Source organism: Salvia splendens, chromosome 22 (genome assembly GCF_004379255.2).
Source record: "Salvia splendens isolate huo1 chromosome 22, SspV2, whole genome shotgun sequence".
Classification (NCBI taxonomy): domain Eukaryota; kingdom Viridiplantae; phylum Streptophyta; class Magnoliopsida; order Lamiales; family Lamiaceae; genus Salvia; species Salvia splendens.
Window position 1 is genome coordinate 9,585,893 of NC_056053.1, and position 13,216 is coordinate 9,599,108.

At 43.3% G+C, this 13,216-nt stretch overlaps 1 protein-coding gene and 1 pseudogene across 1 annotated transcript; both read left to right on the forward strand.

Annotated features, from left to right (window-relative positions):
• Nucleotides 1-3,254: 3,254 nt before the first annotated feature.
• LOC121786446 lies at nucleotides 3,255-7,203 on the forward strand (annotated as a pseudogene).
• A 223-nt stretch (nucleotides 7,204-7,426) lies between these two features.
• On the forward strand, nucleotides 7,427-9,100 carry LOC121786697 (peptide-N4-(N-acetyl-beta-glucosaminyl)asparagine amidase A-like). The gene has a single exon (XM_042185324.1). The coding sequence runs from the start codon at nucleotides 7,427-7,429 to the stop codon at nucleotides 9,098-9,100; it is 1,674 nt and encodes a 557-aa protein (XP_042041258.1).
• Nucleotides 9,101-13,216: the final 4,116 nt, after the last annotated feature.

Sequence of the window (13,216 nt, forward strand, 5' to 3'; positions counted from 1 at the left end):
ACTCGACGGAGACAGTGGAAGTCTAAACAGAGAAAATCTCTTTGGCCATTGACGCAAGGATGGGAAAATCTTTCTTGAGGGTTCCCCACCAATCGAGGACGTCGATTTGGGCGGGAATAGGACCTTCATCACCAAATGAAAAGAGTGAATCGAAATATAAATCCAATTCACTTACCATACCTGAGGACCTTCCGCTGATGTTGTAGTTGTATAGGTCGGCTAGTTGGGATTTCGCGTCGGGGTCATCATAATCGGCTTGAAATGCAAAGCCATAGTTATGTTGTGGAGGAGGGAGGGTCTTCTGACTTGGTGGGTGATGTTATACTTGGTTTCATATTCGGTGTAGAGAGCGCGCAAGTTAAACTCGAAGGTTTGTTGGATAATGGACCGGTCCAGGAGGGTTATTTGAAAGGTTTCTGAGAGGTCTACTCCAAATTCGTCACTGGTATCGGATTGGATTGCTTGAAGGGGGCCAAGATCAATTGAACTCAAATTGTTATAATAAAAATCCAAAATCCTAGAGGTACCGGCTAATTTCCACTTTGGGTCCAATACCTTCTCAATAAAAAACACGGTTGGAATCTCACTAAAATACTTGAGCCATTTTTCAATCATGTAATATAAGACACACATTAGCTCAGGGGAAGAGGAAGCATTTTTCATTGTAGTTTTAAAACCAAGGGATATGTACATGCAATGCTCTAAAACACGAACAGCAGTGCAGTAATAAACACCCGACAATTCAATAGTGGCATTTTTAAAATATTTAAACAATTTAAATAAAGTCACACTGTGTTCCCAACAACTATGCGAAAGATATAAAACATGAACTGGATAGGTTCTATAAAATTCACATAAAGCATTTTTATGTGTCAAAGTAGAATTCAGACAATCATATGTCGAATTCCATCTATGAGACACATCCATAGTAAAGTTCGTATACCTGACATTCTTTTGATGGCAATATTTCTTCCATGCTTTGCCAATAGGTGGCTTTTGATGGATTAATCTAACTGCAGTTCTAATAGGAGAAACATGCTTTTGCCATAATTCAAGCGCATCTTGTACATATAAATTTAAAATATGACAAATGCATCTTTGATGAAAATACTTACCTCCAATTACCGGTGCACAAGCCGCAATCAAATCGCCAATACTTGCGGTGTTGGCAGTTGCATTATCAAAACCGATAGAAAATATCTTGTTGCATAATTGAAACTCATTTAAAACTTGTATAATCAAAGAAGCAATTTCAGGTGCAGTGTGTGGACTTTCAAATTCTCTAAAACCTATTAAACGTTTGTTTAAAGTCCAACTATTGTCCACAAAGTGAACCGTAATGCCCATGTATGAATGGCGGTTAAAACAATCCGTCCACACATCTGAGCAAATGTTCACTCTGTGGCCCAAGTTAACTAAATAACGTGATAATTCTACTTTTTTCTCCAAACATTGCCGAACGGTAGATCGTTGCACGGTCATTCTACCAATTCTCTTGATTGCTACGTTCAAACCACTTTGCATAGTAACCTCAAATTTTTTGTCATCATAAACGTTAAAAGGAAAATGCTTCATTGCCGCCCATTTAGTCATAACATCAGAAATTTTTTTATCATATTTAAACAGAGGCGTACCTGACGAACCCAAGCCGCCGGGTTGGAAGTTGAATTGGGTTTGGGTAGAGGTAGTGCCGCATTCTACCGGATGCTTCGTCACCAAATGGCGAGGGAGGGTGCCATATCCTCCACCACTCGCAAATTTGTACACTTTTATCGCAATAGTTGCAGTAAGCATGAAACGTCGATGTCCCTTCTTGAGAGGTCGGATCATGAGGACTTGGAATCACCACCAGGACCTTCTTGTAGTGTTTGACAAAAATGTCAGATTTCAAAGATTTTGCCGTGTTAGTGGGTGGAAGGGGAGGCATCTCCTCATTTCCGCCGGTGCTAGACAGAATACGAGAATGAGATCTATCCTCGTTGGTGTCCGAGTCCGACGATATAGCAACGTCGAACTCGTCAGCTTGTTGGGAACCACCTCCCCTACCCCACCTTGTTGCATTTAAGCAAGTAGTAAGGCGGTCCTATGATCTTCTTCTATCTACAAATATTATATAAGTTGAAGTTATAAGTATGAACGCAAAAAAAAAATTATGAACTCAATTTTATGAAATTATGAAATATGAATTGGAAAAATAATTTTACATTACTTACTTGCATGCGTTCAGCCTGCACTCGGGAAACCTCTTCCATAATTTCTCGACGACTAGGTCGCCTTGATTTTGAGGGACGACTAGTACTTTGATCTTCGGCAATACCCTTGCCCCGATCACCACAGCCCAATCCACCACGAGAAGAAGACATATTGAATTATTGATGAATGAAAGTAAATTAGTATGGATGAAATATGTATGGAGTATGAAATAGGTGGTAAATTACGAGCACAGTAACAAATATAGTAGTGAGAGTGAGTGGTAGAATGTAGAAACTAGTAAACAACTTGAGCAATTAGAGAGAATGAGGAAAGAATAGAGAAATGAAGATTGAAAGAAGGAAATCCTTGTTAACACAAGAATGGGGTGAGTAGAAATGAGGGGGAAGTGGGGTATTTATAGGAGTAAAATTGTAAGAAAAAAATTCAAATTTTGAATTCTTCATAAACCGGCGGTTCAACCCCAAACCGACGGTTCAGTTCACGGTTTTGGGCCGAAAACCGCCGGTTTCTGATCGGTTTTGCAGGCCTACGCCCTGCACCCTATGCCCTATGCCTGAAAAGTTGCCGGAACCGGTGGAAACCGGCGGTTTTCGTCAGAAACCGGCGGTTTTCGTCAGAAACCGCCGGTTTTTCTGAACCGTGCCTGAAACCCTACAACCCTATGCCGGAAATAGCCGTTTGAACCGTTGAACCGGCGGTTCAAACCGGCAAACTGCTGGTTCACGGTTCACGAAACCTTCGACCCTGAACCGGCCCGTTGGAACCGGAAAACCGTCCGACGGTTCAAACCGCCGGTTCATGAACCGACGGGCCCGAACCGACGGTTAACCGCCGAGCGGGTTCCGTTTGTGCACGCCTAGGGCGCGCCTAAGAGCGCCCCATTGCCAATGCTCTTAGTGCTAATTCTTGGGGAATCCTTCCTATTGTGTGGATGCTCTTAATGAAAATAAAAGAGATCGAGATCGAGATCGAGATCTATTTTAAATACGAAGGGCTATTATTTTATTTTATTTTTGTGAATTATCTATACGTAGAAACGACGTGACTAAGAATTACATCGATCAACATCGATGCCCTGAATTTCCGGCAATGTCACGCCGCAATCACACGACAGAGCTCGGATGTATAGCCGGCACCGATTTGTCGGCTGTCGTCGCAGGAAAGTAAGGATGGCTGGTGGAAAACCCCAATCTCCTTGTTGCCCTCGACACCAATTCGATCGCGCTCGCCAACCGCTCATCGATCCTCATCCTCAATTGGTCTCTATCGATCAACGGCGGGTCCGATACCGACCCGAAACGGGCCGCAAAGATCATACCAGAGCTCTCCCCGATCGAGGCCGAGTACATCTCCGCCGTTGAGTGGCGTCTTCGACGACGACATCAGAGTTCTCGCCGTCGGCACCTCTTGTGGCTATCTTATGATTTTCTCGATCACAGTCGTCTCATCCACAGACAGGTGCCATTCACAGACTCTACTTGTTCTTAGTTGATTATTTTGCTATGTAGATTATTGAATGAGCTATTTCGTTTATGTATTTCTGGGATTTATTGGGACATAGTAGTTACATAGTCAATTAGTGCACGATCCGACGTCATGGCTTCCCAATCGTGACCGCAACTCAATGAATTCACACGATTCACAACAACATCATACACTCGAGCTAAGATCGCATGAGCTAAGAAGAATCAATAGGAACTATATTGAAGATGATAGGGTTTAACAAAAGGTAGGAAATACAAGAGGAATGCTTAAGATCCACGATCCAAGCTAAGAGAACAATCAACACAAAATAACCGCCCCTCAAAAGATGCTGCGCTTCCCTTTTTATACTTGAGATCTTCACGCGTTTGGTGCTGCATTGCCACGTCACTTCACTTCACATGTAGCATGAGATATCACGTGCATTAATTTCAGCTGGATTGATCAACTAACTCAACGAACTCCTACGCGATCAACTAACTTCTTACGTTGCATGCATATAGTTACGCATGAATGATCATGCATGCAACATTAGTGTTGCATTTCATTGTTTGATGTTTAAGGTACATGTTTTTTGCTGTTATTTTGTACTCCCTTAGTCCCACAAAAATATGGAAATTTGGGACGACAAGAGAATTAATGCACAATTGATAAAGTAAACGAGGGATAGAAAAAGTATGTATAGTATTGTTAGTGGAGAATGTGTGTCATTTTATTACAGAGAAAGAAGTTACCAAAAATAGAAGTAGATATTGTTATGAGACATCCCAAAATAGAAAAATGTCTTTATTTTTATGGGATGGAGGGAGTAGTTTACGGTTAGTTGTCTGCATGACCACTTTGATCATTGAGATTTGTCAATTTAAAGGCCTGCTTGATGTATATATATTGTAATCAGTTTATTAGGAAAAGAATGGTTATCCAGAGTCAAGGTTAAATTGCTTGATTTTTTGGCTAATGGTGTTTGCAGATCGTGAACCCGGCAAAGATTCTTAAGATAAGGGTCCGTGGGATTAAGCAAGATCTGACACAAGATACATCGTCAGAGGAGGTTTGCGTTGTAATGCCTGGTGTAGTTGCTCGTTTTGATGGATCTGATATTAAGGTACTTGTACTTCGTTGTTATTTTTACTTCTCGCATTGAATATTTTGTTAACGATTTTTGTCACACGCATGCTCTGAACCATGCTTGGTATCTGATTTTCCTTTTCGGAGTGATTGTTCTTTGCAGACTGGGGACTATCCCTGATTTTTTTTCTTCTCTTTACTCTATGATAACTCGCGTTCAAGTTGTATTATTTACTCAGCTTTTATGAAATGCAGAGTCTGCTTCAGCAGTGGTTTCAAGAATCAGGCTCACAGAGTTGGGATCAGGATTTCAATATGTTTCAGGATGATTCCGGGAAGCCAGTTAGGATTCTTCCTTACCAACTATGGAATGTTAGCAAGTATGGAGTATGTGCTGATGCTGCTGTAACTGGTGTCATGCCATGGAAATCCAGGTAGTAACCTTAACCTAGTCAATTAAGACTGTTGATGGCCGAATATTATTCTATGCTTTCGACGTATAGTACAATATGAAAACAAAAGTTCCAGTCCCTTGTTTTCTTCTTCTTCTTCCTTGAACCTCTACTTTCCCTAGGTTGAAGTCCTGCTTCCACAATGTTGTGGATTTTTATACTATTCGTGACATTCTGGGATGTTTCTGAATTCATTCTGGTATTTGAATTCAGCTGATTTTATTGGCAGTCAAGTCAGCGCTACTACTGTGCAGTCACCATTGGAGACGATGCTGTCATATCAGCGTTTAGGTTAGTTAGGTTTTGAAATGTAGTAGTCCCTCCGTGGGTCCCACGTTAGTTGAGACATTTCTTTCGTGCACGAAATTTAAGAAATTTGTTTAGTAGGTTAAATGAAGTAAAAATAAAATAGATGAATAAAGTAGGCGAGAGACGAGAGAATAAAGTAAGAGTGATTTTACCTTTTTTTTGCTATAAAGAGAAATGACTCAACTAACTTGGGACGGAGGGAGTATTACATAACTTCTTTCATTTGAAATATCCATTCTAATTTTTTTTCATCTTTTCGACCTAATGGTTGAAAGTGCCTTGATTTCTGTTTCTTAATTTTAATAGTTGATTTTACTTTGCTGAAGGCTTTCGGTTGACAAGAGCAGATCACTAGTGGGAGCTATCTTGTCAAAAGTTGTGCCTGCCACATTTTCAACTATAACTTCACTCTCGAAATTGCTTTGGCGTAGTGAACCAAGCAATCCAAAAAAACCAAAACCTAAGTCGCAACCATTTGCCCGAGGTGAGAAAATTGGCTGTAAATTTTGGCCACTATCTGAATTACTTTTCTTTTCACTGAAGGAAATATCTGCAAGTCATGTAAATGATTTGCATATACTTTCTGGGTATCTAAGATGATTGCTGGATTTTTTTTTCTGACAATGTCACTTTGGTACAGCCTATCCTCTGACTTGTGTGAAGGATCACCCGAGGAAGGGCGAGAAGCTTACACTGTCGCCTAGTGGTTCTTTGGCTGCAATTACGGATTCACTGGGGCGTATTTTGCTCTTGGACACTAAGGCTCTTGTTGTTGTGCGATTATGGAAGGTACCTGACAATTTACATTAGCTTATTCTGTTTTCCAATAAATCTGCCAGATTCCGGGCTTTCGAGAACTGAAGTTCTAGACTATCGTTACCAGTTCCAGTTTCAAGCTCTTTATACTTCACCATGTAATACATCAAACTTCAATTACTCTCCAGGGATATCGTGATGCAAGCTGTTTATTTGTAGAGATGCTTTCCAGTAAAGATAAAGCTGCCTCACGTCCTGCTTATTAAGAGCATACGAAAAATGATTATTGCCTCTGTCTAGCAATCCATGCACCACGGAAAGGAATAGTTGAGGTATATTTCTTGCATTTCTAATCTCCTTCTGTCCCCCCGACTTTCCTTGTAGATAAATATGATACAGTTAGTGACGATGAACCTTTTATCTCAACTACTAATTGATGGTTTCATGCATTTTCTATAAACCTACATCTTCCTCTAAGCAACTGTGTAATACACATGAACATGAAACAATACAACAACGTAATACTCTGCCATCGTCTTGAATTCCTAAGGATTTTTCCACGTTTCATGAGCATCACCTTGTCGGACCAACGTTAATATCTAGTTTCAGTTTATTGCATTTATTGATTGTGTTATTTTGGATCAACTTACAATGATGGGAAGTTCCTTACTTTCTCCTTGCAGGTGTGGCAGATGAGAACCGGTCATCGGCTTCTAACCATTCCGTGCCCTAAGGGCAGTAAAATACTTCAACCAACTTACAGGTTCAGTTCCGCAACATCATCTTCGTCTTCTTATGTTCCGTTGGAAGTTTTCTTCTTGAATGGAGACTCTGGCCAAATATCTCTTCTTAATCGATTTCTTCACTAATCTACTTTTGCGTCAAGCAATTTCTTCCAATTGTATACAATGCTTAAAATTGTCTAATCATATAGCATCTTTTTTTACACAGATTGATCAAGACTTTTTTGGTTTGAATAATTATGGTAAAACGCCAAATAATCCAGTGATTTCGTACATTCCTTTGAAGTTTGGCCAAATACATTCTAGTCAAATCAACGAATTAAACTCCAAATATTTGCTACCATAATTATGAAATTCAGATTTGAATAATTAGTAAACTGTGAGCTACAATTGGAATGAAAAATGGCACCCCTGATTCTCCTCTTGACCCTCTCACTCCTCCAGCCGCCCCCCTCTGCCGCAAACCTCCACAAAACCGCCGCCTTCCGCTCCCACTCCTCCTCCGCCGCCGCTGAGGCTCCCACCACTTACTTTGAAGTCACAAGGCCAATCCCTCTCCCCAGTACTGAACCATGCTCTCACTCTATCCTCCATAATCAAGAATTCGCCAACACCTACTCCAAACCACCCATTCTTGTCAAATACACTCCAAAATGCCGAGACTTGGGGAAAGTTGTTCTCGAATGGACCGCCACTTGCAGAGGGCGGCAGTTCGACAGAATCTTCGGCATCTGGCTCGGCGGCGTTGAGCTCCTCCGAAGCTGCACCGCCGAGCCCACCCCTGCCGGCATTGTCTGGACCGTTAAGAAAGATGTCACGAGGTACCGTTCCTTGTTCCTCAAGGAACAAAACGTGTCGGTTTATATGGGAAACCTCGTTGACACGACGTATACCGGAATTTACCATGTTAACCTCACCTTCCATTTCTACCCCTCAACCGGAAACCACCTCGATGTTAGCAGAGCTCCGGCGGAATTGATACTCCCCATTTCTAGAGCTCCGCCGTTGAACGGTGGGGCATGGTTCGAGATCCGGAACTCGACAGATGTACAAGGAAAAGAGCTAAGGATCCCGAACAACGCTTACAGAGCGGTGATGGAGGTTTATGTTTCCTTCCACGAAAACGATGAGTTTTGGTACTCAAACTTCCCGAACGAATACATCTCCGTTAACAACCTCACGGGCGTCCCCGGGAACGGTCCGTTCCGCGAGGTTGTCGTGCGTCTTGACGACGCTGTGGCAGGGGCGGTGTGGCCTTTCACGGTGATCTACACCGGCGGCGTCAATCCATTTTTTTGGAGACCGGTTTCCGCGATCGGTTCGTTCAATCTACCGACTTACGACATCGAAATCACTCCCTTTCTCGGGAAATTGCTGGATTCGAAGCCTCACTCGTTCGGATTCAGCGTCACCAACGGTTTAAACGTTTGGTTTGTGGATGCGAATCTGCATCTATGGCTAGACAGCGAGTGGGAGAGGACGAGCGGAGAGGTGCTGGAACACACCGACTCGTCCTCTTCGATAAAATCTAGGGTTTCTAGTTCCGAGGGAAAGTTCAGTGCGAAATTCAGCAGATCGGTGGCGGCGAGAGGGCGCGTGGAGTCGTCTCGCGGCGTGATCACGACGGAATCGAGGCAGGAGCTGAGGTACAAGAATAAAATGGAGTTGAGAAAGGGAGGGGGTTTCCAGGTGTTGGAACAGGTGATCAAAGTGAGGGGGTATGTGGAGGCGGTGACGGCGTCCGGGGCGGTTTTCTCCTGCGGTTCTTCGCGGTCGAAGATGGGCGTGCGCCTCTACTCGGAGGCAAACGAGGACAGTTTCAAGGGTAATGTGAAGTTGGTTTTGGATGAGATATGGCGGGAGAGGTCGGAGTTTGGGAGTAGGTTTGAGAGGTTGAAGAATTCGCAGAGTGCGGGTGGTTATTTAGTGGTGGAGAACAAATCACTGCGTGGTTTGGGAAGGACTGAGCAAGATTATAGATATCATGGTGATGATTATTGCTATTTTAGGAAGATCAGAAGCGCCAACTACACTATTTTACATGACAAGGAGAGTTCCAACTGCAAACCCATCTGAATATTTTATAAATAAAAAATAAACTGCATAATTGGTTATGATTTTTGAAAAATAAAATAAAATAATAACTTGTGGTTATACAGACTGTTAAATATTTCCTCAGATATACTAAGTAGGAGTGTTATAATAGTGATGATTTGTGTATAATGATGTACGTTCCATGTTATAATCCTCTAAACGCAAAGCAATGATGAGGTAATATCGACGTTAATAATAATATATATTTTTGAATATATATCCTTTCTACATGAAAAAATTTGCATGGAAAATATAGTAACATGAATATCTAAGTATTTTTGTCCACTATAATTTTAATAAAGTAAATTCAAATGATACAAATATAATAGGGGCAATGGTCTTAAAAACATTACCTTTGGCGTCGAAATCTGGTATTTCTCATTAACTTTGAAATGCGTATATAAAACCATGAATTGACTGGTATTTATCATTAACTTTGAAATGCGTATATAAAACCATGAATTTTTACAGGTCGTGTTATTTTTTCAATTCGAGTAGAATTGGCATTTTTCCGGCTAAAACCTCCTACGTGGACAATCGGATGCATAATAATGGATTTTTGGTCCCTAAAACCAATAACTTTTAAGAAAATATGGGATTTCTAACGAATTTTTTGAAAAATCCAGGATTTTGTGTTTCTCGATATTTGGTTTGATGGTTTGATGTAACACATTTTTCTTTGGATTATGTATATCAATTAGTACTAAATAACTTTCAAAGTCTCCCTCCCGGCCTCTTACCAATCCAACCTCAACTCAATTCTAACCTCCATCGTCAACTCCGCCTCCTACGCCAACTACAGCAACTTCAAAGTCTCCCTCCCGGGCTCTTCCGCAGCCAACGTCGTCTCCAGCCTCTTCCCGTGCCGCGGTAACCTCGGCAATGTCGACTGCCGCCACTGCGTGACGGACGTTTAGGCAAATGCTTTGTGAGTTTTAAACTGGGGAATTGTTGCATATGTATTCAACACACAATCAATATGTCGAGTGATGGGGTGCGTACTAAACAAGCCCAACAGCAATGACGGCCCATCAGCCCAAAGCCCAAGGAAGAGTATGAGTTCGGCATTACCAAAGAGTTCGGCCTCAGCCTACAGCTCGGTAAAAGCCAACCAATCAAGCTCTGCTCTCAGGTCGGCATCAAGCTCTACTCTCAGATCGGCAACCAAAGCAGTTCGGTCTCAGTATTCGACCGAACAAGGAGTTAGTGGACCCATACAGGATTTCCACAACTTCCAACACACCCACTACCACGTGGTGTCAACTCAGGCCACGATCGTAGGCCATGACCTACGCTACATCCATGATGGAGTACGGACTAAACAAGCCCAATAGCAGTGACAGCCCATCAGCCTAAAGCCCAAGGAAGAGTATCAGTTCGGCATTACCAAAGAGTTCGGCCCCAGCCTACAGCTCGGTAAAAGCCGACCAATCAGTTCGGCATTACCAAAGAGTTCGGCCCCAGCCTACAGCTCGGTAAAAGCCGACCAATCAAGCTCTACTCTCAGATCGGCAAAAGCTGCTCGGCAATAGTTCAGCAGTTCGGTCTCAGTATTCGACCGAACTGGGAGATAGTGGACCCATGCAGGATCTCATGACCACTACACGATCTATTTAGTGGTGTCAAATCATGCAGGATCTCATGCGGGATAAGCGGACCAAACAAAGAGGTAGTGGACCCATGCAGGATCTCCATGACCTCCACGACATCCACAACCATCATTAGTGGTGATGCAAGCCACGATCTTAGTTCAATGTATAAATAGAACTTAGATCAGATAGAAAAGGGTTAAGCTCTCTAGAGATAAAATATCATATAGCAAGTCTGTGTTGTAAGCTGTAATCCCAGATCAAGCAATACAATCTTGCCCTCCCTTCTTCCCGTGGACGTAGATTTACTTCAGTAAATCGAACCACGTAAATTCATTGTGTCGTAGTCTTTATTCTCTACCAGCATTTACTAACATCAGAAATTCGCGGAACCATCACTGGCGCCGTCTGTGGGAACCAGAGAACCAAATCTGTGATAAAAGCGAGTTTTTGATCCTCTTACACAAAAAAAAAAAAAAAAAAAAAAATGCATACCAGATCACATAACACCCGTGCCTCCGTCCGTGATAACCATGAGGAAGCTAGTCCAGCAGCCCATAGGCCTGGAAAGCAGCCTCGTGAGAAATCTGTCTCCAGTCCTCACGGTGAAGGAACAAGCCACTCCAGGAGAGATCGCACCGAGTCTTCCCAGCAGCCCGATTTAAATGAAGCTGTCAAGCTGTTCTTGGCCGAGAAGCAGGAGGAGTTCTTAACCTTCCTGCAGAAGAGCCAACAGCCGGAGAAGACAACGGCGGATTCTCCCTCCTCATCCAGACATGAAAGTCACTACCGCAGTAGTGACGTGTCTTCCAGGAGAAAGAATCCTCAACCCCGACATGTTCCTGTTCCTCCTCGGTACCGGAACCACAGGAGAACTCCATCTCCTCCGTACCGAAGAGATGTCGGGTTCGCCATGTACGGAGCATTAAAGACTCCGTTCTCGGACGATATCACCCGAACTCCTTTGCCGCGGAACTACCGGACACCGTCAATGACTTATGACGGGTTGGTGGATCCTCATGACTTCCTGGGACGCTATCAGTATAATATGGCGAACCAGGGTCTCAATGAGGTCCATATGTGCAAGCTGTTCCCCGAGCTGCTTATCGGGAACGCAAGAAGGTGGTTCGATAGCCTCCCCCAAGGCAGCATTAGATCTTACCGAGATCTAATGGATGCTTTCCACAGGAGGTTCTTTCAGAAAGCGGAAGCCCGAAGCACTTCGGCTCAGCTGCTTTCTACACGTCAAGGTCGCGACGAAAAGATCAGCGACTTTATGACGAGGTTCCACAAGGAATGCCTACAAGTAGATTATCTCAATGATCTACTTGTCATTTCGGCATTCCAAAAATGGAATCCTGCCCGGAGCTCTCTACAGAAAGCTCGTGGAATGCAGTCCGCAAACAGCTCAAGAGATGTGGGACATTGCGGACCAGTTTTCTCGTGCCGATGAGGCAGACCGTCGAAAACGGTCTTTAGACAGCTCATCTAGAGAAGACAAAAAGAAGCCCGATCATAGCGATCAGAGGCTTCCTCGCCGAACACCTTCCCCACTAAAGGAGGGATAGCGGTCATCCGAGGTGATCGAAAAAGAGCAAGTGTGTTCGCAGATTGTGCTTAAAAGTGCCGAGCAATCAGATCGGCACCATTAAGCATAGCAATCACAGCAGCCGGAGTCAGAGGCAGGCGAAATGACCGAAGTCACACCGGAGCCGAACTCGATGGTGTGCGGCACTGAAGCCGTGATTCCGGTTGAGACCGGCGTACCCAGTCCCCGAACTCTAAATTTCTCCTCAGAAATGAATGGTGACGGACTGAGAGCCGAACTTGATTTTGCCGAAGAAAGAAGAGAATTGGCCTGCATAAAAGCAGCCAAGTACAAGGAGCAAGTAGCCCGGTATTATAACCAAAGGGTGAAAAAGCTGCAATTTCAAGTGGGAGATCTCGTCTTGAGAAACAACGAAGTAAGCCGAGCAGAAAAGCTGGGCGAACTCGAACCCACATGGGAAGGTCCATATCGGGTGTCAGAAGTCCTCGGCAAAGGGTCTTACAAATTGACTCGTGTCAGGAGCACAAGTACCCCGAACATGGTACGTTTCCAACCTCAAAAAGTTCCATTTGTAAGAGACAGTCCGGTCAGTCTGTCTTGAGTCCTGTTCGGTCAATGTGCTTTCTTTGGTTTGCTTGGTCTTTGTTTCTCTGTGCGTTTTGTCTGTGTGTTTTGTCTGTCTCTGTGCGTGTCGTCTCTTACAAATGTTACCGAGGTATCTTGTTCTTCGAAGGCTGATCCCCTTCTTAGAACATATACAAGCCAACGATTGTGAGTCAAAGCTTCTAAAGAGGATACAAGACCACAATTCAGCTTAAACAAGCAGTTCGTCTGAAACGAACTGCAATAAGCCAACGATTGTGGAGTCCAAGCTTCTAAAGAGGATACAAGACCACAATTCAGCTTAAGAATCAAGCACTTCGTCTGAAACGAACTGCAACAAAAGTCCGATTCACGCGA